This window comes from Branchiostoma lanceolatum, chromosome 11 (genome assembly GCF_035083965.1).
Source record: "Branchiostoma lanceolatum isolate klBraLanc5 chromosome 11, klBraLanc5.hap2, whole genome shotgun sequence".
In the NCBI taxonomy this organism is placed as follows: domain Eukaryota; kingdom Metazoa; phylum Chordata; class Leptocardii; order Amphioxiformes; family Branchiostomatidae; genus Branchiostoma; species Branchiostoma lanceolatum.
The window spans coordinates 2590292-2616446 of NC_089732.1; the positions used below are offsets into that span (position 1 = coordinate 2590292).

Sequence of the window (26155 nt, forward strand, 5' to 3'; positions counted from 1 at the left end):
GTAGTGGTGCGGTCGGACCTTCTGACCATCCTCCACTTCCAGAAGTCAATATTTGACCTTTAATGACTACATATCTCCTTAGAAAAGGTTATAACGTCCTGGGTAAATTTGTCTTACCTCCAACAGTTCATCTCCTCCCTTCAGTTTCCCGTCCACTCTAACAGGCCCGTCCGGTAGAATAGACCTGATGTAGTGGTGCGGTCGGACCTTCTGACCATCCTCCACTTCCAGAAGTCAATATTTGACCTTTAATGACTACATATCTCCTTAGAAAAGGTTATAACGTCCTGGGTAAATTTGTCTTACCTCCAACAGTTCATCTCCTCCCTTCAGTTTCCCGTCTACTCCAACAGGCCCGTCCGGTAGAATGGACCTGATGTAGTGATGCGGTCGAACCTCCTGCCCATCTTCCACATCCACGGTCCCCTCCAGACTGATCCCCAGTCCGCCGCCTTCCCGGAACTTGGAGATGTGCGCCACCACGATCTCCATGTCGTCCCCGGCCTGCTCACGCCAGTACTGCTTAATGCCTTCTTCTGCCTCTGGGGTGAGATCTACAAATGATAAAGATAAAAAATGAAAATTACTTTCATATCATCATATATATGGCCTCCGTTGGTCAGTATTGACCATGGTAAAATCCTAATTCACATCATCCATGAACTAAACGAACGGACACGGACCATGAACCAGCTTTCGCCCTACTTTATGTTGTATGCTGTAGAAATTGTATATTGTTGTACCATAAATATGTAATGACATTATGTTGATAGAGTTATCAGGACTCAAATGACTGTGTATCTCTGTAAGTTATATTGTATCTGACCCTTACCTCTTCCCTCATGACCTCAATGAAAAGCGTCCTGCATGCCGATTTGAGCTCATCATGAATAAACAAAGGTTCAAACAAACTATGGCTAAACAGTCCTATACCAGAATGACAGTCCCGGCACATAGGGCCAAGCTGTAACCTGACTCAGTTCCATTACAGATTGATTACAGCTGCTTGGACAGTGTGCATTCAAATTGATACATTTCTCACTAAAACTTCTATTTCATTTTTCGAATAATCTTGGCAGAAAGCATACACATTCACTTTCATGTAGAGCAAATATACTTAAGAGTTTAGGAATGATTTTGCACTGTCAAAAATCTTTTTGCCAATTACAATTATCCTTTGGTAGAAAATGACTTCAAATTAACAGTCTCTGCAATTGCTGTTAAAATGTGTTCTATTCAAAATAAATGTTACAAATTGAATGTAAACAATTTCACCTACATTTGTACAATTTGTAACATTCATACCACATTTTATAAGGCCTAGGAATTATCATTTCCCCATTCAGGAAACAGACAGACATTCAATTTCTTATCTAAAATTTGATAAAAGAGAAGAGCCCATAGCCTTACCAATTTTTCTCAGGAAAACCAAAATTGACAATGAAACCCAATCCAAGGATTTGAGGAGAACTAAGTAACAGTAGCTGTCTTTTACATTTGATAGACAAACACGGAAACAGTTTGTCACATGAGCGTCCATGGTCATTGTCATTCAAAAACGGTTCCCTAGGTTACCTAAAGAACCAAACTGCATATTTACAGACAGGAGAAAGGACGTTTGTGAAGTGAAGACTTCCAGGGCTGAAGCTATGGTGAGATTGAGATGTGAATATCAAGCTAAGGCTGCATCAATGCAATCAGTTGTTTCTCAGGTATTATTGCTAAAAAAAAACCTAATTTACATTTGTACAAGGACAGAAAGTCCCTTCTTTTTTTTCTTTGAGTTGGAATAAAACTCCCTATAATATACATGTAACTTACCAACATAAATGGAGTTTCATACGATTTCTTAATTCATAGATTCTGTCAAGAAACAAGGCAAACAGAGCTAGCAGATTTCACACACCCTCACAGTACAGAAACTGTATTGCTCCCTCTAGCAGAACATACAGAAACTGCAGTGCAGAAACACACACACACACACACGTCAAACAAACACACATTCCCTTAGGAGAGAGGTAATGATCTAATTTTTTGTAAAGTTCTACCCACCTTGACCAGCATCAGTGAAGAGCTGTATGTCCTCCAGGTTGACCTGACCCTCCTTCGGATACCCCAGGGCGGGGGACTCGTCCCGGGGGATGGGGGAGGGCATCTCCTGCCCAAGGTAGGTGTAGAGAGGGGAGGCCAGCTCCATGGAGGGGGTCTCGGACAGGTCGGGCGCAGGGGAGGGGGTGATGGCAGGGGAGTGGGATGGTGAAGGAGTGGAGCCTAGAAAAAAACGGGAGGATGTGAAATTTGTAAAAAGTACCCACAAACTTAACACAAGGTTTTAAAATTAGAAATTTCCTCTTGAATAACTAGGTTTTTGGATTAGAATTTCCCCCTGAAAATTGGTTTTAAAAGGGCCTGCAAGCACCTAAGAAACCAATGATTATACTGTAAATTTGTGAAGCTAAATTGTTGAAGATAAGTGAGTAATGCTCAGAATTTTGTAATATTAGCACATGTAGCCTCCATACTGGACTCTAAGCTGTAGTTGTGCAGTTTTCTGATCTTTTTGCTTTCTTTTGATTGATCTTTTTTTTCTGGTGCAGCACCATCAGATAGACAAAAGGATTCTAGGAATAATAGTGACAATCACTACAATGAAACAGTCACAAAGCAAACGAGTAAACAAACCCCGTTCTGAAGGCTGTAGGAACTTGGGTCCGTCCTTGTAGCGCGCCAGCTTGAGCTGAACGACCTGTCCTGTACTGCGCAGGACCTCGACGGCCTGGTGGTTAGAGAAACCCTGCAAACTTCGACCATCAACCTGGACAGGAAACAAGAAAGGAAGGAATGATTGAGTGAGTGAGTGAGTGAGTGAGTGAGTGAGTGAGTGAGTGAGTAAGTGAAAGTATGAGTGAATGAATGAATGTGTTGCTGAACCTCCATAGCCTGGTGGTTAGAGAAATCCTACAGGCTTCGTCCCTCAACCGGGATATCAAGGAATCAAATAGATGATGGAATCAATTAGCAAATGACTGGATGGATATAGGTGTATTCACGAATAAGGTAATTATCAAATGAATGAAAAGGGTTCAAGCAAATGTTTTGTAACACACTCATTGCTACAACCCGAGACATATATATCATCATTGTTGGTTAAAGATACATCATGTATATCAGTGAGCAATATTGTAATTTTAGTTTGCTGGGTAAGGCATGAAAAACCCATGCAGAGTGCAGCATATAGTTATATACATGTATGTTGGGGATATTGCCAGCGTTTTTGATGAGAACAATTATTGAGACACAGTAGCTCACCTCCACAATCTGGTCGTTGACCCTTATCCTGCCGTCCCTGTCTGCTGCACTTCCCGGGGCGATGCTCTTCACAAAGATTCCAGACAGTTCCTCTGCACAGGGGGACAATCAATCAATATATCAATCAATCAATCAATCAATCAATATATACTGTCATATATGCCAGAGTAAGACTAGAGCCTTACCAGTTCATCCTGACTCAATACAGTCTTGTGCTAAAATAATGTTATGCTCAAAGAACATAAGGCACAGTGCACTTTACAAAGAGACTATACATGAAGTCAGAGTCTGGATTTCCTCTCCATTCTCTATCTTCATCATGTAGTGCGATACAAAAGAATCATGGAAGGAACTGTTCAAGGAGACAAAAAGATGGACTGAGTCCACACTGAAAAGTAAGATTACTCAATTTACAGTAACCAAGAATGACAGAGAGAACTGGTAGCCCAACCATCAACCAGACTATAGGATAGGTAAGGTGTGGAAGAAGTTCTGAATCAGTAGTTGTGTACTCACCCGAGGACTTCTCACCCACATATCCTGCTATGGTGATGCCCAGTCCCTGGCTGTCCTTTGTGAGCTCAGCATCAAACTGTTCGATCTCTGCATTTGGCGGGCTCTCCTCCTGAAAAGATTTTTAAAAATGTATTCATGCAAACTACCAAACACACAGTTGCAGTTATAAATGAACCTAATAGGTGGCCTTAAGCTCTTAAAAATTATCTATGAGGCCATTATATTCATAATAGGTAAAGCGGGCAACCTCAGAAGCATGACGCATTTTTGTTTGCTATCAAAATGCCATGATCATAACATTATTCATACTCTTAAGGAAAGATAAGCAGCTAGAGGGCCAAGAATCAAACTCTTCTTTAGACCAAGACCTACCAAGACCACATGTCTAAAATTATCAAAATCCTTAGTGTTAATATAAACATACCCTGCATACCCAATACTGTTAATGCAGCTAAGTTTGAGTGGTTTTTATTTCGAGGTAGGGAGAAAATGGAGTGTTCGCGGTGGTTTTAGGTTCACGTTTGAAACAATATTAGCGCTACAGTCATAGGTGGGCAAAAAAACATAAAACCATTGTAAACATTTTTGCATTCTACAGTAATTCAAACAAACAAACCCTGACCTCCTCAGCTTGTTTAGCACTGGTAGGCGCCGGTGCAGCCTGTGTGTTGTTCAGTTTGCCGCGTGCGATCAGTAGCCTGACATGGCTGCCCGACTGCCGAAGCACGTTGGCGACCTGTTCACTGCCCATGCCCTTCAGCGGCGTGTCTCCGATCTGCAGGATGTGGTCAGCTGGCTTCAGGCGACCGTCCTGGGAACAGAACCGTATAGATTTAGTAGTAGTCCACTGTTTTCTGCTGCTGCAGAAGTTGAAACATCCTGCAGCCACATTCAGTCTTCCTTCAGTCCCTTCCACTTTGTCTGATTTGCTTTGAGCTTCCTTAGCTCCCGTAAGTTTCTTTCTGACCGCAACGGTCCTTGACCTCTTTCCTTCAGGTCTGCCCTCAGTAGGCTCAGTAAGTTTTTTGTACAGATTTAATGCAAGAAAAAGATAGGCTTTTCCTCACTAATTGTGCAAATGTGTTGATGAAGGTTAGACATCCAGGTAACAAAATACGACACAAATATTTACTCAAGCAACTGGATAAAATTTTGAAACAGTTTGATGTTTCGTTTCAGACAGCATCTGCTGTCTTTTGTCAGTGTCTAAGGAAAGGACTAGAAAACCAAATTTTATACCAAAACTCTGAATAGATACAATTCTAAAGACAATTTAGGATGTGCAAATGATGTCCCGATTGGCAAACTTGGTACCTAAAAATGTTTGTGCCTCAAGATTTTTGTTCCCTACAGATGAGATTGAAATTTCATTCACATAGTTTTTAGTTTTCTGATTATGGACAAACACATATCAACATGGCTTCACTCACAAAAAAAGAAGCTACTACTACTACTAGTAGGTCCAAAATCAGATCATACTTTTCTAAGGCCAAGCCACGCTTAGAGATACATGTGAAGGGGTCACCAGAGCCAACTGGAGGCCCTGTGCCAAAAATAGAACACCCTGGAGAGAACTGTCTACATCTGCCACGCATTGATGCCACAGATGATTGATTAATGGAAAGTGCTACCCATCACAACAAATAGCACAACAATATCATGTTCAAAACAAACGATGCAGCAGCTAGGAAAGGAAAGTGATCTCGAACCAGTTTAGCTTGAATGAACTCAAAGAACAGATGAGCTAAACTTCCACTGGTCGTGACAAAGAAGACAGACGCTATGCTGATTTTGTCTTTTCCAGGTCATACCTAGGATGATTAATAGACCATCTTTTTTTGACACTGCTGTTTTTTTATTCAAACACCATGTCTGCCAGGATAGGTAAACGTTTTATTTTCTTTTGTTTTCCAGCCCCTTCTAAGATAATAATGGACTATTCCATAAAAGTCAATGCTTGGCAGTGTGTTATTTTGCTCACCCTGTCTGCCACCCCTCCAGGTACAATGGTTTTGACCTCGATGCCCCTGGTTTGTCCTCCGATGATCCCAAAGCCGAGACCTCGTCCGTCGTTCACGAGCTCGATCATCTCTACATGCCCCCACTGGGTAACACCAAGCTGGGACACAAAACAGGTACAAGTTAACGGCTAGGACTGTAGGATTTATATATCAAAGAAATACGTAGTGCTAAAATATACTGAAAGTAGCCTGGCTACAAAACTAGTCATAAAATGTTTCCAAGTGAGCTTGACAGTGAGTGAGAGGGTGACCTACTGTACAAGTCAAGACTGTTACTTAGTCATGTGACTATATATGGTGAACAAGTCTATTATAGTGTATACCATCTTGGTGGATGAAAAAGGAGCTTCAAGTCATCATGCAAGTCATATGTTTGAAACATTTTGAATTCCCTCTATGGTACCTTAGATGCCTGTTTTCTTTTCATCTGCATATTCAGAGAGACAAAATATGAATAATAAACTTCCAAGAGTCACTGTGCATTTTGAATGACCAGTGTCTCCATTTGGATCTACATGTACCCACTTCACCAACATTGCAGTACACATTCAATGCCGTACAGGCCCTGCAAATTAATGTTACGGATGTCTGGAATAAAGATAAAGTGACATGCAACAAGAACTTAATAAGACAGACACGTGCAAGTAGACAGTCATGCGAGGCAGGCTGGTGCGAGAAATTATCATAGATTTAATTTAGCAAAATCAAGAGACTCTAACATCATGTATTCTGACAGTGATTGGTTCCACTTACTGCGTCTGCCATTTCTGCTGGAAGGGTGGAGCTGGGACTCTGCACACAAAGGGAGGAATCACAGCAAACAAGCTTCAATATCAAGCAGCATAATCAGAAAAAAACTTAATGCTTTCACTGTCTCCCTTGTTCATTGGTGGAGACCTTGTATAATGACAGGGAGCCATGGAAATCAATGCAAAATAAATGTGTGAATTACTAATATCTTCAAAAGCCTTTCCTGGAGACACAGCTAAATCATACAGGGGTTCATCTAAATCAGGAAAGAGGGGCGCTGCACCCTCTTGTTTCAGCCCAGCACCCCCTTGTCGAATTAAGATTTTAGCTTAATATCCAGCATACAGCCTTCACTCAGCAATCGATTCTTCCATAAATACATAGAATTCGCTCCCTCGCCTGTGTGTGCTCCCTCTTGTTTAATTTTTCTAGAAAATAACCTGTCATATATATGTAAAGGATAAATTTGTTGAACTTGGTCTGTACTTTTAGCAGTTGTGGGGAAAGGGAGTACCATAGTTCACTGCATTTATTCCAGCAGTGGCAACAAAGTTCTAGCTGGCCTCAGTACAGTGATCGCTAGTCGCTAAAATTAAGTCACTGCTAACATATCAATACTGTACCTTTTCAGCGAGTTCTGATAGGTTGGAGGGCCCCCTGCTGTCGGTAGCGTCGGGTTCAGGAATGCCTCCGCGAGCCACGACCAGCTCGACAATCCCATGAGCCTTCTGGAGAATGGAGATGGCCTCCTGGTGAGAGATGCTCGCGTCAAGCAGCTGGTGGTCAATCGCCAGGATCTGGTCACTTTCTTTAAGTCGGCCATCCCTAAAAAACAAGATAAGTTTCAAACATAGAGACCAAAATTTTCACCAGGGCTAACTCTCTATATAATATTATTAGTCTGGATATGGTCACTCTCTTCCAGTCAGCCATCCCTAGAAGACAAAACAAGTTTCAAACATGTTAACCAGGGCTTGTTCTCAGTATAAGTCTGGGTGTGGTCACTCTCTTTTTAGTTGGCCATCCCTAAAAAAGCAAGATAAGTTGTAAACATGCATATGGAGAACAAAATTGTCACCAGGGCTAACTCTCTATATTAGCCTGGGTATGGTCACTCTCTTTTTAGTCGGCCATCCCTTGAAGACAAGTTTCGAACATGTTAGTTAACCAGGGCTTGTTCTCTGTCTTAGTCAGGGTGTGGTCACTCTCTTTTTAGTCGGCCATCCCTAGAAGACAAGACAAGTTTCAAACATGGAGTACAAAATGGTCACTGAGGCTAGCTCTCGGTATTAACCAGGATCTGGTCACTCTCTGTTTAGTCCGCCATCCTTCGAAGACAAGTTTCAAACATGGTAGCCAGGGTTTGTTCTCTGTTTAAGTCTGGGTATGGTCACTCTCTTTCAGTCGTCCATCCATAGATGACAAGAGACATGGAGCACAAAATTGTCACCAGGGCTAGCTCTCTGTATTAGCTTGGGTCTGGTTACTTTCTTTTTAATCGATAAACCTCTCTCTCTCTTTCAAATACAAAGAAGACAAGAAATGAAGCACAATGTAATATCCGAGTGGTTAGCTGGCCAACACCGGTAGTACATGTATGTTACGGTACGGCTAAATCAATAAACAAATAAAACAAACAAACAAGCAAACATATCAACTCAGTCATGTTTGAGAAACAATTCTTACCCCAGTACCACCATGTTGAAAGTGGTAGCACCTTCTAAATTACAATGATGAAAGCAGCTAAAAGCCACCAAAACATTGGTGAAAAAAGACTGTGATTGTGTAAAAGCAATTTCTATAAAAATTTTTGATAACAAACCTGTCTGCCACCCCTCCAGGCTGTATGTCCTGTACAAAGATGCCCAGCTCTCCCCTGTTCTCACTCCTCAGTCCCACCACACTGAAGCCCAGACTTTCACCATAAACAAACAAACAAACAAACAAACAAACGTACCTGTCTGCCACCCCTCCAGGCTGTATGTCCTGTACAAAGATGCCCAGTTCTCCCCTGTTCTCACTCCTCAGTCCCACCACACTGAAGTCCAGACTTTCACCATAAACAAACAAAACAAACAAACAAACAAACGTACCTGTCTGCCACCCCTCCAGGCTGTATATCCTGTACAAAGATGCCGAGCTCTCCCCTGTTCTCACTCCTCAGTCCCACCACGCTGAAGCCCAGACTTTCACCATAAACAAACAAAACAAACAAACAAACGTACCTGTCTGCCACCCCTCCAGGCTGTATGTCCTGTACAAAGATGCCCAGCTCTCCCCTGTTCTCACTCCTCAGTCCCACCACACTGAAGTCCAGACTTTCACCATAAACAAACAAAACAAACAAACAAACAAACGTACCTGTCTGCCACCCCTCCAGGCTGTATATCCTGTACAAAGATGCCGAGCTCTCCCCTGTTCTCACTCCTCAGTCCCACCACGCTGAAGCCCAGACTTTCACCATAAACAAACAAAACAAACAAACAAACGTACCTGTCTGCCACCCCTCCAGGCTGTATGTCCTGTACAAAGATGCCCAGCTCTCCCCTGTTCTCACTCCGTAGTCCCACCACGCTGAAGCCCAGACTTTCACCATAAACAAACAAAACAAACAGACAAACAAACGTACCTGTCTGCCACCCCTCCAGGCTGTATATCCTGTACAAAGATGCCCAGCTCTCCCCTGTTCTCACTCCTCAGTCCCACCACGCTGAAGCCCAGACTTTCACCATAAACAAACAAAACAAACAGACAAACAAACGTACCTGTCTGCCACCCCTCCAGGCTGTATGTCCTGTACAAAGATACCCAGCTCTCCCCTGTTCTCACTCCTCAGTCCCACCACACTGAAGCCCAGACTTTCACCATAAACAAACAAACAAACAAACAAACAAACAAACGTACCTGTCTGCCACCCCTCCAGGCTGTATGTCCTGTACAAAGATACCCAGCTCTCCCCTGTTCTCACTCCTCAGTCCCACCACGCTGAAGCCCAGACTTTCACCATAAACAAACAAACAAACAAACAAACAAACAAACGTACCTGTCTGCCACCCCTCCAGGCTGTATATCCTGTACAAAGATGCCCAGCTCTCCCCTGTTCTCACTCCTCAGTCCCACCACGCTGAAGCCCAGACTTTCACCACAAACAAACAAACAAACAAACAAACAAACAAACGTACCTGTCTGCCACCCCTCCAGGCTGTATATCCTGTACAAAGATGCCCAGCTCTCCTCTGTTCTCACTCCTCAGTCCCACCACGCTGAAGCCCAGACTTCACCAAACAAACAAACAAACAAACAAACAAACGTACCTGTCTGCCACCCCTCCAGGCTGTATGTCCTGTACAAAGATACCCAGTTCTCCCCTGTTCTCACTCCGTAGTCCCACCACACTGAAGCCCAGCCCTCCAGTCTCAGGCTTGTACAACTTGATGTTCTCCACTTCTCTGCCCTGAGCTGCAGCCTGGAGGTACGTACAGGGAAAAATGTTGTCTTAACCTCATTAACATATCTATTCAGAGTTTTGGTATAAATCTGGTTTTCAATCCTTATCGTTAGTCACTGACAAAAGACAGCGGATGCTGTCTGAAACATCTGACTGTTTTATCCAGTTGCTTGAGTAACTATTTTTGGCGAAGGGAAAAATGTGTCAGAAATGTGATTTCCTAGGTCATATATTGATAATTTTAAAGAGATTATCAAAAGGTGAAGCCACAGCACTTTAATTCTTATCCTTAGAAAATAAAGCTCTAGTGAAGGACTGCTGTTTTTTAAGTTTATGAACGTGTTATTCATGTTACTGTAGATGCAGAAATGTTCGCAGTGGTTTTATGTTTGCGGTTTTCGCGGCAACCGTTTCACCGCGAATTAAAAACCACTGCGAACATTTTGGCATAATACTGTAGCAGTATGTGACTATAGCAATACCGCAAAATTAAAACCACCTAAAACACTCCATTTTCCCCTTAGTGCAAAATAGAAACCACACAAACTTAAATGCATTTACAGTATTCAATTTTGCAGTAGGGAGAAAATAAAGAGTTCACAGCTGTGGTAGTATTAAATTAGTGGTAAAGAGGTTACTGCAAAAACCATGAACATTAAAACAGTAACATGAATTGAATTTGTAACTTGATATATGCACATTGTACACAGCAAGTTACATGACGTACAAATACCACAATGTAATTCACAAATGTACTTCGACATGTCTGGGAAAATAAGCATAGTAAGTAATAGCTTTGGGAAAGGTTAAATTATATATTAATCAGGACAATGACCTAATTGAATTCTCTAACCAGGTCATTGTACAATCATATCAAATTTTTACCCCAAAATAGAGAGAGCAACAAGAAGAAAGCCCATTTTTTTTGTTAATCTCCACACAACCACAACCCTTGCCAAGGAAGGGAAATCTGAAAACACAAACGATTTTTGCGCAGTCCAAAGATACATACATACTAATGCATCAACCAAAATTTACAACCTATATACATGCAGCTAAACAACTGTTCAAGTCAGTCCGTCTCTCAGAGTCAAACCAAAACCATTCCTAACCCACCTGGTCTAATGTCTTCACCAGACACATGGTAAACTTCAGCCTATCTCTCCGTGAACGAACCCTTTTACCCATCTTTGGAAACTCCCTATAATCTCAGCTTCTCTGGCCACGGTATATGTGTGAATACCAGCTCGTCAAAATGTGAATACGACACCACAATTATAATTAATATTTAATGACATCTTACCAATAATTCTCCCTTTGCCTGGCTACTCCTTATTCGCTTCTTCCAGCAAACTATTAATCATTTATTTCATCCTAACTCTGACTTATCCATCAGCGTCATATACGATCAAGTTAACGATATTTCATAACGATTATTACACATCATGCCGATATTATTTAGAGTGTTGACACTAAAAGAGATGGTTTCAGATTCTCCGCAGGGGAGTTATATTACAAAGCTGTCATTTATAATTCATGAGTTCTAGACAACTGGAGACAGGTTGAAAGAAATACTGACTAGAAGCATAAATGTTCTGCCCACAAAGCAGTAAATTTTCCTTCTTACATTTTCTCACAATGGTATCAGAATACAAGAAGAGAACAAAAATGCTTTCTAATATTACAGAGGAAGAGGATATGTCTATTCTTTGCCAAATCCCAACACTCGTGGTAATATTTTATTTTTGATGACTTACTTCCTTTGTTTCTATATACAGATCTAAGAAACAACAAAGACATAGAAAGGAACAAAATACTAAACAAAGAAAGTTAAAGATAAAATTTAGATTCTCGATATTCAGCATATAATTTTTGCTCAAGAAGGCAGATGTAAGAAACAGCCAACTGCGCATCATTTTATAACACCTCATTCCTCACCTTTGATACCTGAGATTCATTTCTCATCTTATCACACATGTCTCATTTGTTCATACCTGACATAAGTTTCTCATCTGTTCATGCCTACGGTAAGGCCCGATTTACACTCAAGTTTCCGGACTCGACTCTGTGTGTGAGGAGCTTTGGGATACTCAAGTGGAGTTTTCCTACTAGAAAACGTTACTTGAGTGACCTAGGGTCCTCTTTGCACAGTCCTAAGTCGACTCCATCATCATCTGTCAGGCGGCTTGCCCGGACCAAGGTAGCTCTCTCTGTCCATACAACATGGTCCGCCATTACATGTAAGTGCTCTAGTTCTTCAGACCTTACCCCTACGTCCCCAGCAAGTTGGTCTATGTAGGTCCGTCAGGGTCGCCCGACACTGGAGTGTCCAGAGCAAGAGTTCACTTACAAGTCAACTCAAAAATGTTTGTGTAAACCCAGCCTATGTTTCTCATCACACCCGAGGTAAGTTTCTCACCTGTACGGCTCTCTGGAACTCCTCCTCCCCCATCTGAGGGGCAGCTGACATCAGGGAGGGAGCTCCATGGACCGTCACCGCCTCAGCTGGAATAGAATAGTAAGAGAAGAAAAATTGTTGCCCGGAAAAACATTTTCCTGAAAATTCTGTTGCTGTCGATTAGGCGTAACATAAAGAAAACGTTGGGACTTTATCAAAGGGTGCCGTGTGATACAGGGGCGTGGCCATGTCTCAAAGGGAATACTTCGGGTGCAGCCGCTGGCAAAAATGGGGTGCGCACTTTATTCAGGTTTTTCTGCCGACTATCTCAGCTGGCATGAAAGGGTTGGTGATGAGTCCCAAATCGGGGGTGCGCACTTTATTTAGAAGAAAATGGTACTGAGCTTCTGACATGTGTATGCTAAATTGCCATTTGTCTACAAGGTTGGTAGTTTCCTTGTTGCCTACAAAATTGCAGGGTTGTAGAAGGTCCACTAAATGAAGAATATGGAGGAAAACTAACAACAATGTAGGATGGCACCAAGACTAACTAATTTCAGCCTGCAAATTGTTTTAATTTGTACATGTATGTGACATTTTAGATAAGGCTGGCATACAGCGATGTTCATTGTTGTACATACTTGGCTGTCCGTTGACTTCCACCACCGTCGTGCCATTGTTGACCACGCCCCCAGCACCCTTACTCTTTGGCGCCATCACCAGATGACCGGTCGGGGAGAACTCAAAGTCTTGGACAGCAGAGGGAGGGGACTCCTCAACCTAGGGAAATACAGTGCACATGAGAAAGTATCTACACTTTAACCTTCTCTCTGTTGCTTAACCCTGTAACCAGTACAAGTTTGGCACCAAGCAACTACCTTTGTAGGATAAAGGTTAAGGTTGAATTAATGAGAAAGGAACATAATATTAAGAGTTGAGCATCTATACTTTATGTTCAAGAGCAATGAAAATCACCATATTGTACCAACTTTGCGTTGTACTGATGACATATGCTTACAAAAAGCCATAAGCAGAGTTGACCATATATTTCTGTGCTGCTGGCTATAACATCAATGAAGGTAGCTTCCATTTTATTGATGGATGTAAGGAAGGAAGGATGGATAGAGGAAAAGGTTGGGGCTTTCTGCTGACCATCAGTGATCCCTTATGATGGGAGGAAAGGAAGGCTATACTGATGGTAAGGAGGAAGAAAGGAAAGAAGTATGGATGGAAGGAAGGAAGGAAGGAAGGAAGGAAGGAAGGAAGGAAGGAAGGAAGGAAGGAAGATAGGACTTGACTCTACGGACTGGCTATCGACCAGAATAGGAACTCATCAAAACATAGTTTAATTCCTACCTGTTTCTTGAGCTGCTTGACGGAGGCCTGTATGTTGAGGATCTGGCGGAACAGCGGGCTGTCCAGCATGTGTATGATGGAGTTAAGGTCGACGCTGCTGTCCCCGCCAGCGCGCAGCTGTTCCTGCATCTTCTGCAGCACGTCAACAGCATGCTCCGCTTCTGGGGGAGAAAATCCATTCATAGTTTTATCAGATTTGTAAGTCACTGAATAAAAAGACTCCTTGTACACAACGAAGGGTTTTATTCAACCAATGTTCAATTGACTGTCTGTCACCTTCCTCAGGGTGATACTGACTGGTTCACTTTGCACTGCAGATATACACGTAGATGTCGCTGCTTACAGATGTAGTCCCAAAAGTTCAGTATTTAAATATGTACAGACATAGTCAAAGCAGTGCTTACAATGCAGTCTCAAACATAAAGAAGTGTATTACAGTTGTCAATTAACTACTGCATGTAGTAGGGATGGATACCGGTTCGGCTTAATAAGATCCAAGTCCAAGTTTAGGTCCAGTGTTTTAAGGTCAGGTCCGGACCTGAACCTGGACCTGATCCTGTCCAGTTGATGTTTTGTTTTATTAGACCAATATTAAGCATAGAGAATTCATACTGACATGCACAACTATAAAAGTTCTTGGGAAGAAGACTTTCAAGATAAACACTTTTTATCAAACAAAAATAGAGAAATATATTTGTACTTTGTTCAGGTTTTTTTGGACTCAGGTTTTTGGCTTTAGGTTATTTGGACTCGGTTCTTTGATGTTATAAAGGTCCAAATCAGGTCCAGCAAACCGGTATCCACCCCTAACTACTAGTAACAGGGCAACAATCATCATCTACTTCTTAAGAAGCTGTCTATAGAAGAAAATGTTAGTTTGTCTGTTTGTTTCAATCATTTACTATAAAAAAACTTGTATTAGAAGGAAAAAACTAGGCATGCTAGCTTTCTGAGTCAGAAATGAAATGTAAAAATGAAAGAAAAACATAATAATAATCAATAGTCCAATTGTAACCTTTGACATCTTTATTCATGATACCATGTTGCAGGCTTGAAACTTGAGCTGGTACACTGTATCAACAATAAGTGAGACTCTACAAATTGTTCACAAAACTTTATCATTAAAATCAAGGCGGTTACAGCTATAAAGATATAAATATTGGCATACATGTACAATGTATGTCATTGTTGAAATTGTATAAAGAGGGGGCCCTGAAAATCTATAAGCGGAACTAACAGACCCTACCCTTTGCTCCATGAGTCCATTATCCTAGCATAAATGTGGATAAATCATTCAACCCTTGCAGCGCTGCCAAAACCTTTCCCTTGCCAACTTTATCAGAGGGGTGGATAAAGTTTATCAGAACCCTGCTGGGACATAAGTGGGGCTGTAACTGTACACTAATCCTGAACCACTAAGTGTTAACCTTTAGCACTCTGAAGTAACCGTTTGGCACCACATTCCCTATTGGTTACAGGGTTAGGCAGCAGGGAGAAGGTTAAACACAGGAACCAACTTTCCATCTCCTAAGCAGATGTACATTTTGTGTGGCTCTGTCTTCTTGCAACCTTTTGTAAACCTCTCTGAAGTGGTACATTTCATTTATATGTGGAAGCATTGCCTATAGGATATCTACATTACTTTATTGTGAGTCTTAGATTTGTGGCATTGGTCCAGCTAGCAGCATACATATAACCATGTAACTTGTAAGTCATGGGAAAGGTCATTTCGCTAAGTGTGGTCTACAGGCATTAGGCCAGTCTGTAAGCCTACACTACATTAAACTAATCTGAAGGCTTATAGTATCAGGGCCAGCCTCTCATGTTCAGATGTTTACAGATATACCCAGTGGATTTTGCATAATGGAATTTAGAATGCAAACATGCAGACTTAAGAGAAGATTGATGCAATTTTCCTACTAAGTTATCTTTATACATGTACATGCCTTGACAAAATGGTGCAAAATTGTAGACATAAGTTTCTTGCTAAACTTTTCACTACAATTCTGCAAACATGTAGTTTTCATGTATAAATTCAAGATTGCAAGGGAGCATAAATAGCTCTGTGCACTTTCTGGGTTAACAAACTAATTGTCCTTGTTATATTGTTAGAAGGAAAATTGCATTTGTTAGCTCAGAATGTGTCACAATTTAATGGTGGTACGCACAACTGCCCATGTGCCCTCACTACTCCCATCTGTAGTTAGCCATTGGCTTGTCACATCTATAAATGGGAAATATAGGGCAAACGTGCGCTGTGTGTGACCTCCCTGCCCTCCCCTACAATAAACATCCGCAGTGCTAATACATCCCCTCTCCCCTCACACCACTGCCATCTGTGGCATGTTGTCTCACATGGGAGGAATGTAGCCGGACTAAATCATGCTTCTAGTTCTAGCACCCCTTCCACTTGTCAGGCCCCTACTAGTAGGAGCTTATGCCATTGCATGGTCACATTTCGTCATAGGTTGTTGTAAGATTTTGAATGATGCATCCGATGTTCAACATCATTGTCAATTGGTTTTACATATTGGTTTTGTGGTTTATCATGTGTGTTAACTATTTTGTTTATTGCGCCATGCATGTCCTTTGTTACGTAAAGTTTGTATTGTCTTTTTCTTTGTAAAAACAATAAAGAATGAATTTCAAAAAGAAAGAAAAATTGATGCCATAGAATTTTCAAGCAGGCTTTGAGCCTGTGAGTGTGACAGAACTAACCACTGACAAGGATCTAAGGCAGCCTTTTCCGTAACTGAATTCTGTGCTTCACATTCATGATTATCCCAAGACTGCCCTCAATTTGCAATTAGAACATGGCCACTACCCCTCAGCCAATGAGAGCCCTTCAATTACTGTGACTATATCTCAGTAGTGCAGAAAAAGTGTGTGGTACTAACAAAAAAGTGAAGGACGATCACTCAACATTCGTGGCTGGCCAATACCTCTGTGCAATATGTTTTTCACAAACCATGCTGTTGGATATATTCTGGGTGTTTTTTAAGTGTTTTTTTTATTTGAATATGATTTGGGAGATCCTTATCCTGTTGATTTATGTGCTAACATGGACCAATCATTGTCAGACAGTATACATGTGTATGTATGTTTTCTCATGTGAAGAATGGTCGATCAGTGTGTGATGTGGGGAATGCCACGGTCTGTTGAAGCTTTATTTCCATAACATGCCGGCTGCATATTTTGGCAGGGACAAAAACTTGGACAACTGATTGATAGAGAGGAAAAGAATTTCATTCATGCATATTTACGTGAACAATACGCATACTGTGTGTTACACAGTTGTGTTTTGGCTTTAGGTTGGTACATCTGTATCTATATAGCCATATAACCGCCCTTCGGCGTAACACACCAGCTTCGCAGGCACGCGGCGCGGTAGCAGCTGGTTATATACCGGTAACACTGAAAGACCAGTCACATCTAACCTTTGCATATCTAACTGCATGCGCTGTTAAAGCTATCTAATGAGGATGCCTCTACACTAATAACATAGGGCTTTTTCAATTTTCATATCTTTATTTATTTTAGTTTTTGTTGTTGGTAAATTAGGCAACACAAACTTACATGTATTTCTTTGGTTCTCTGATATTTTGAAGTAAAAATCTAGTTAGAAGTCGAGATGAAAACAGAAGAAAAGGATTGGGAGGAAAATTTAAACTTGACAGCCTCCCTAATATTGTGTCTCCTACGGACTTCTTGCCTGAGTGCCATCCTATTACTACCCGACTAGGGTACCTAGTCGCTACCCTAAAAAAATAGTCTGGGATTTCTTTTTTTTTAGGGTAGCGAGTGTAGGAGCCCTGGAAGTAATAGGATGGCACCCAGGCTACCAGACTTCCCCTTTAGCATTATTTTTTCTTCTATCTGTCTGATTCTGAGAGCCAACACATTGTATTGGTGTGGCCTTGTCTAGCATGTAAACAAAGCAGCCCTTTTTCGTGAGATTGTGATCTTACATGCACAGCTGGTATGTGGAAATAGTCGAGAAAGTAAACAAACGGCATCAGAATTCAGGTCATTCCAGCAGCGTTGATCACAAGAATCAGTGCTTTCAAACTAACCTGAATGACACTATGTGCATGTACATATAGAACTATAGTAGAGGCACTGGGATTATTGGTATGTTTTCTGAGCTGTCTTCTTTACACCCATATTTACATGTAAAATGTACATGTGCAATGCGCATATTATCAATGTATGTACATGTAGGCATGTACATGTACATGTACCAAGTAAATTTTCACTAGTCACAAAATCCTAAAAATGCCTGTTTTAAAAAAAAAGTTTTTTTCAAACTTGTCATAAAATGCTCAGTGTGCATGACTATCTTTGCAATGGAAACACAGATACCACAGCCAAACTACATTATTGAACAAATGAACTGACAATAACAACATATGTCGCTTGTATACAGTAAACAACTAAACTACATGCACATTCCTGTACAGCAGACAAGTCTCACCACATTTTTGTTGTTGTCCAAACTGCAACCTTCTATTCTAACTTCTAGCCTGGCATCCACCCCCTTTTCTTCTTTATACACTCTTACAAGTTACCGTCGCTCCTTTTAGCTTATCTCCAACTCCAAGCAGGCATCGGGAGGCAAAATTGTGACACATAACCTTTGCACATCTAACAGTGAACGTTGTTTAAACTAAAGCTATCTAAAGTACTTGGTACCTTGAGCTTCTTTCTAAGATACTAGTTCTAAGGAAAAACATTTTTGAACAACTCAATTCATGGTTGATATAACTTGATAACTGTGGTACTTGAACTTTGAAGGCATGACTATTTCTTGTATACGCTTCAACTTGCTTAGAGTATATATGACCATGTACGTTTGTAATTGTATATGTATTTCTTGTTCTTTTCTGAGCTACTATAACTATAAGATATTTTAACAATATTAGTCGGTACGTCCACAAGTTTATTAGTCATTCTGTAAACAACAGAATGCCTGAAGGATATCAAACCTTACAGACAAGTAACGACACTACGTTACCTTGTGGTCCCACCGGCATCGGCGGCATGTTGCTTCCCTTATTTGCAGTCCTGTTTGGACTCTTTCACTGGGTAGAAGTTCTAAGTGCCGGCACAAACTTAAGGCAGTGCTGTTCTTTTCTGTAAATCGGAACATGATATAGGACAGGGTCAATGTTAGAGACTCACAGGAATCAAAGTTTCCACATACACACTAATGTAGTAGCCACCCGCCGCGGCCATATTGGTGGGGTGGAGGGATCCAAGATGGCGGTTAGTCGAGCAGAACACACAAAATTATAATTCCAATCAATGTAACAGAAAGAAACGACTTGTTGCTCCCGCTTAGTATATCATCACCAGGGGTTCATCTAAATCAGGAAAAAGGGGCGCTGCGCCCTCTTGTTACAGCCCAGCGCCCCCTTGTTGAATTTAGATTTTAGCTTAACATCCAACATACAGCCTTCACTCAGCAATCGATTCTTCCATAAATACATAGAATTCGCTCCCTTGCTTGTGTGTGCTCCCTCTTATTCAATTTTTCTAGAAAAAACACTGCATCACTACAGGTCAGTATATAATTTAGTATTAGTATTACTTGACAGCTTCTCCAAAACACAGCCTGGGCATGATTATTTAGGCGGTAGCTTTCTCTAGTTTTTGTAAACAACAGACGTCAGGGTGAGAAGAGGCTTGTAGACAGCTGTGAGAGGATATTTGAACAACGAAAACAAACAAGAAGCAAACCACAAGACTGGAGTCATGGGTTATGTATCGATTCAACCCCCCCCCCCCACGCACACACACCCCACCCCTAAAAAAGTACGAAAAGCCAAAACCATATGAGGCTTCGAATTCGACAGTTGAGCGTGTGGACGTGTTTTCAGATAGCTCCCGCTTTACAAACTCTTTTTTCACACTAAGAAGACTTGTATCGCCGGATTTTTCTACATTGAATCAAGCTGATCGTCAGAGTTTCATACAGAGACATTGTGGACACAACTGGTACCCTAGATTCTCTACAACAAGCTTTTTCATCTCCTCGAACAAAACGACGCGCCGAAGGGGGAGGGCGCCATTTTGAGATCACTACCAAGCCATTTTGAGACCACTACCAAGCCAAGCCGAGCCAAGCCGGAGAAACAGAACTACGTAAACAAGACGGACTGCTTCACAAGGTGAAGGCGAGTACACTATTTCAACAACACATTGTGAACATCCTAAACAACACCCTCGATTAGCAGATCGTACTGCTTTGAAGGATTCGAATCCGACAGTTGAGCGTCGAATCCGACAGTTGAGCGTGTGGACGTGTTTTCAGATAGCTTTGCACAACCTAAACAGAAAGGTTAGTCTCTCCTCGGTCTTCCAAAGTATCAATTTTTTATGCTACAACAAGATGGGGAGGCCGGCATTTACATTTTAAAGGCCAACCCAAACCAAACAGACGCCATCTTGAATTTTGTGACATGCCGTGTACAAGAGCCCATACACAAAGAAAGAAACAAGATAAAGACTTAGCAAGAACCCTGAACAAAGACGTGAAACGATCATTAACCAACAGAGACCAGGACATAAAGAAAACACAGGAGAAATCACGGAACAAAACTAGGGTTGATAGCGAGCACCCACTCCAAACAAGGTCCACGACAACATCAAACAGGAACCAGTCGGTTGATCCACTCCCAGTCATACAAGAAGAGGAAGAGGAGATCTGTGTTTGCGGTACTGACCACCCAGAAGGAGGAAGGTGGATCTGCTGCGACACCTGCAATTTATGGTGGCACAACAACTGCGCCAAGCTCTCTCACAAGGTGTGTGACTTCCTTCAAAAAAACAACGAACCCTATCATTGCGCACACTGCATCTCAAAGGACCTAGACAACAAGCAAAACACAAGTAGATCCGGAAACAACAACAAATTACACGAAGAAGAAACTACTGAGGACCCACAGGTAGACCCTCGTAAACACATTGTTATAGTTGACGGGATTCCCAAACCAGAGTGCTACAAAAACAGCGGGAAGATACTCGCCGAGATTGTCAGAAACAAACCTCACTGCGCGCACAACATCAACCTAGCGTACCTGCTACCCAGAGGGGGCATTGCTATACACTGCAAAAACACTAAAACCACAGTGGACCTGCTACAGCCGTGGGCGGAAGGAGCCTTTGACACCAAAGGAGAGCAACTCACGACCCATAAGACAAACCAAACATACGGAAGAAAGGCGATACTCAAGAACGTACCTGTTGAAGCTACAGAAGAAGAAATCGAACAAAACATACTTGAACTCACCGGTAACCACGTCAAGGTCCACAGATACCGCTATCAAGACACTGGCAAACCTCTAAGGGTTGCACGAATCGACGCCACACACAACGGACAACTGAACAATCTCTTCCTACAGACCATAACAATAAGAGGGGAAACAGTCACAGTAGAGCCATACAGAAGCAAGAAAGCCACTCCAATCAGATGTTACAACTGCCAAAAACTCGGTCACATAGCTAAACTGTGCAAAGTAGCAGCCTGCTGCATTAAGTGTGGAGGACCCAAAGATCACCCCACCCCGTGCAAACCCAAGTGTGTAAACTGCAGCGGTAGACACTCTGCCAACGATCCAAGGTGCCGGGAATTCCAGTTCATCAAGCAAAAGCTACAAGAAAGACAGCTAAGACAACAACAATAAAGCAAGTAATGAAAATAGCCAGTGACACCCTGACTGTACTAGTAGTCCTACTACTAGCCTCCACATGTGATCAAACATCTGACTCTGAAACTCAAGCAAACTCCACACGGGACAGCACTTTTACAAGCAAGATGAACATTGCACAGGTCAACATACGGTCAATCAACACCTCCTCTACACTCGTTGAACATATGTGCAGGAAACAAAACATTGACATACTTTGTCTATCAGAAGTATGGACCAAGACAAACAAACCACCATGCCTGAAAACATGGAACTGGACCTTCACAAACAGATCCGACAAAAGGGGAGGAGGGGTAGCCATTGCTACAAAGGAACATGTCAAGACCATGGAAATAGAACTAGACAAAACCACACATGCCGACATCACTGCAGCAAACATCTACACCGACAGCACTAGCTTCATACTGATATCAGTCTACGTACCACCAGAAAACAAGGACGCCATGCATGAGCTTACACATACACTGAAGCCCCTGCTAGACAACAGAAAACCCGTGATACTGTGTGGGGACTTGAATGCTCGACACCCAGCCTGGGGAAACGATAAAGACAACCAATTGGGACACATTCTCAACAACTTCCTTCTAGCAAACAGCCTCCATATCATGAACAACCACTGTCCAACAAGAGACAACAGCATCATCGATCTGACCATCACCAACCGACTTGCAACAAAAATGATTGACAAATGGAGAGTGCAGCCTGAAGTGCAACTGAAGACAGACCACAACCTTATCACTATGCAAGTAGGAACTAAGAAAGAAGACGTAAAAGTACAGAGATGGGATCTAAGAAATGTGGACTGGAAAAAATGGGAGGAAACCACCCATAACCAGTTTCGCGATTGGCTCCAACAACACAACAACACAGAATCAGAACACATCGATGAACTTTATGAAACCTTCAAGGCCACCCTCAACAGATGTACTGATGGCATCATCAACAAGAAGACCATAAGCACCCACAGCAAAGGACACTGGAATCCAGCACTAGAAGAACAAATGAAGACCACGAAAACAGCCCTAAGAAAATTCCACAGACGAAGAGATACCCACAACCTGAACAAGTATCTAAAAGAGAAGGAAACCCTCACACACATGGAAGAAGAGGCTCTAAGCAAACACTGGGACGAGCAACTAAAAAGTATGGATCCAAAGCAACCCCAAGCCTTCTGGAAAACTATCAAGTCTCATCTCAAAAAGAACACTAAAACAGCTGTACAACCCTTGAAATTACCCAATGGAGATGTGGCAGTCACTGACCAAGAGATTGCACAAGTGGCCACTGAAACCTACGCGCCCTGCGAGGTTGACATGTACGGAAATCTTACAAAATGGAAACACAACGTCACCAACGCAGTACAGGCCATCATCCAACACGAATCGCAATCTATCAACGACGATGAAGAACAAGAAGACCCCCTGAATGCAGACCTTGAACTAGAAGAAGTCCAAGCTGCCATTAACAGAATGAACACTAACTCTGCACCCAGCCCCATAGAAGGAATACACCCAATCATGATCAAGAAAGGCGGACCTGCATTAGTTCAAGCGCTACTTCACATGCTGCAAACCATATGGAAGCACGGGCAACTACCCAAACAAATGAAGCAGGACACAAAGGTACTCATACGGAAGCCAGGCAAAGACAGCTACAACCAAATCAAGTCCTACCGTCCCATTACACTATCCAGTGTAATCGGCAAAATAATGGAAAGAATGATCAACAGCAGACTCACATGGTGGGCAGATGTCAACAACCATTTAGCTCCGACCCAAGAAGCCTACCGAAGGAACAGGTGTGCATCACATGGAGTACTGAGGCTCACTCAAAACATCACGGAGGGATGGAAACAAAACAAAACCACCGTGGCTGTCTTTGCAGACTATGAATCATGCTTTGACAGGATCTGGCAAGAAGGTCTACTCTACAAAGTCATCATTAAGGGTGTCAAAGGAAGGATGCTGTGCTACCTCAACACCTTCCTCCGGGACAGAGAGACATCTTTCAGAGTAAATTCCATCACCACCCAACCACAACAAAGCAAAGTCGGCATCCCACAAGGGGCTGTTCTCTCCACCACCCTCTGCAACCTGTACACGGCAGACGCTTACACTAACAACAACCTGGACAACTTCCAATACGCAGATGATGCAGCTGCCTGGAAGACTGGCGATGACATCAAAGCTGTGAGAGAAAGCGTAGAAGAAGGGATGTCCAAAGTCATCCATGAATGGTGCCCTTTGTGGAACATGAAAGTCGCACACGACAAAACTAAGGCGATGATCTTCCCACCCCCACATGCTGACAGAACTAACACTGCAGACCTCAAAATCAACAACAAAGACATACAGGTGGTCAACGACTTCAAACTGGTAGGGGTAACCCTAGACAAGCAGCTGACCTTCGAGAAACACATCAAGACAACACAGACGAAAGCTTTCAAAGCCCTGAAGGCAGTAAGCATAGTGACACATGCGACGAACAACCCAAACCAACAGGCTCAAATCCTCCTGTACAACACTCTAGTCAGACCAATCCTAGACTACGCAGCAGAATGCACCGTCTCCGCCATGGACAAACTTGAAAAAGCCTACACACCTGTCCAAAGACAAGCACTCCTAGCTGCTACTGGGTGTCTTGAACGGACAAGCACGGAAGCACTGGAAGCAATCACAGGGGTACCACCGATCGACATACATCTCACATGCAGGCAAGCCCAGAGCTACCTGAGAATGGCAACAAAGCACACAGGAAACCCCATCTACGACGCCATCACACTCATGAAATCTCAAAAAACAGCCAACCAGACTGGATCCCAGCTGCACCTGCTACAGACCAGATTCAACGAGCTGAGGGAAGAGCTAGAGGAACACACAGTAGACAAGGAACCATATTACGACAGAAGACTACCCCCCTTTGTCATGGGCACCATAACCGGCTCCTTCACACCTACAACTCACACCACAGGTGGAAAGGACAAAGCAAGAGATGACATCATACACATGCTGCAAAACATCTCAGACAACAGACAACCGACAACAGTCGTCTTCACAGACGGCTCTGCCCTGGGAAATCCAGGCCCCACCGGCAGTGCTGCTGTCATTTACGAACAATGGGGAAGCACTGAACCCTTTGCAGTGCGTAAACCAGTGGCAAGCAGATCCAACAACTACGAAGGGGAGCTGGAAGGTCTTCACCTAGCCATAGAAACACTCTCCAGACGACCATCTACCGCTAATCATGTCCTCATCCTATGTGACTGCAAGGCTGCAATAGAATCAGTCACAGGTATACAGCAAGTCACTGCATACAACAACCTTGTACATAGCATCAGAAACAAGCTACGCTCCCTCCATCTACAAGGACACACAATACAGTTCACATGGTGTCCCGGTCACATGGGCATACCCGGCAACGAGATTGCAGACAAAGAGGCAAAGTTAGCAGCAGCTGAAGCTGCTAACACCCAGATGAACGCATCATGGACAAGACAACAGGCCACGAAACACATTGAAACTCAAGCACTCATGAGATGGGACCGAAGAACAAAGCTGAACACAAAAAGCGAATACATGCAGAAGATAGCCATGAACATGAAGAAGAAAGGAAAAGCACTTGGAAAGAGACGCACACAAATCAACATCAACCGAATAGTCAGTGGCCACACAAAACTCAATGCCTACCAAAACTGGAAGAACCCTGAGATGTCTCCAAACTGCCCTAACTGCGACGCCCCGGAGACTACCAACCACTTCCTGTACCACTGCGCCCGCTATGAAAGGGAAAGACACCAAATGCTGCAGGAGATCGAAAGTATATACGAGACCTACGGCACGCCAGCGGAGAACAGACACACGGACATCGTCACTCTTGCTGGAATGAGAGAAGACCTCACTGACGTTATCAACACACAGATGTACAGAACATTCTCCCAGTACATCGAGAGCACTCGCAGATTCGACGTGCTCAACTGAAACACATCCAGCAACACGCTACCTCAAGTCACCAAGTGCTAAAAACCTAGCGAGAAATCAACTAGAACTGAAACCTAGCGACCAGCACAGCACCTAGAGACCATGTCTAACGAAGTAATAGACGTTAAACAATGACAACAACAACAACAACAACATATGATGAAGTACTCTGACTTATTATTGTGTAAAATAAGTACACAGAAATGAAAACAAAGCTTTGAAAATGACATTGACTCAGATATTTGTAAATATTATAATCAACGGTTTGAAACTAAACACCACATTTTTTCTTGATCAAACACGCAACCATAGCAGCAGCGTTCCGCTACAGTGCAAATTCCTCCAAATTAAGAAGTTTTTGGCCTAAAACTGCGTTTTTAAAACATGATCGCGCTGAATTTACACACCCTTGCAAGTTTTAAGCACTTGATATTGCAGGAAATACTACTTACGTTTGAAACGAGTCTTTTAAAGGGTCCAAATTTGACGATTTTTGCTCAGTTCGCTGCTCCTTTGGTCAAAGGGCAGCCATGACACATACTCCACCCCTCCCCATGACCTAATCACCGCCGGTACAAGAAATAGTACCTTACAAAACATAAATTCATACCTAAAACTCTTAAACAGAAGTAAACTAATATGATAGATATTGCAAAAATTACTAACTACTA

The 26155-nt window shown here is 42.5% G+C and overlaps 1 protein-coding gene across 1 annotated transcript in view; it reads right to left on the reverse strand.

Annotated features, from left to right (window-relative positions):
- The window catches only part of LOC136445077 (multiple PDZ domain protein-like), a 67933-nt gene extending 41876 nt beyond the window's left edge, over positions 1–26057 (reverse strand). Inside the window, exons 1-15 of the mRNA XM_066442933.1 lie at positions 25937–26057; positions 18813–18931; positions 13799–13959; positions 13084–13222; positions 12464–12549; positions 9911–10062; positions 7220–7421; positions 6600–6638; positions 5807–5944; positions 4442–4636; positions 3826–3934; positions 3310–3401; positions 2683–2815; positions 2053–2271; positions 307–554 (exon numbers count right to left, since the gene is read on the reverse strand). Coding sequence (XP_066299030.1) covers positions 307–554; positions 2053–2271; positions 2683–2815; positions 3310–3401; positions 3826–3934; positions 4442–4636; positions 5807–5944; positions 6600–6638; positions 7220–7421; positions 9911–10062; positions 12464–12549; positions 13084–13222; positions 13799–13959; positions 18813–18840 — 1941 coding nt within the window. The 5' untranslated portion in view covers positions 18841–18931; positions 25937–26057. The remainder of the gene's footprint in view (positions 1–306; positions 555–2052; positions 2272–2682; positions 2816–3309; positions 3402–3825; positions 3935–4441; positions 4637–5806; positions 5945–6599; positions 6639–7219; positions 7422–9910; positions 10063–12463; positions 12550–13083; positions 13223–13798; positions 13960–18812; positions 18932–25936) is intronic.
- Positions 26058–26155: the final 98 nt, after the last annotated feature.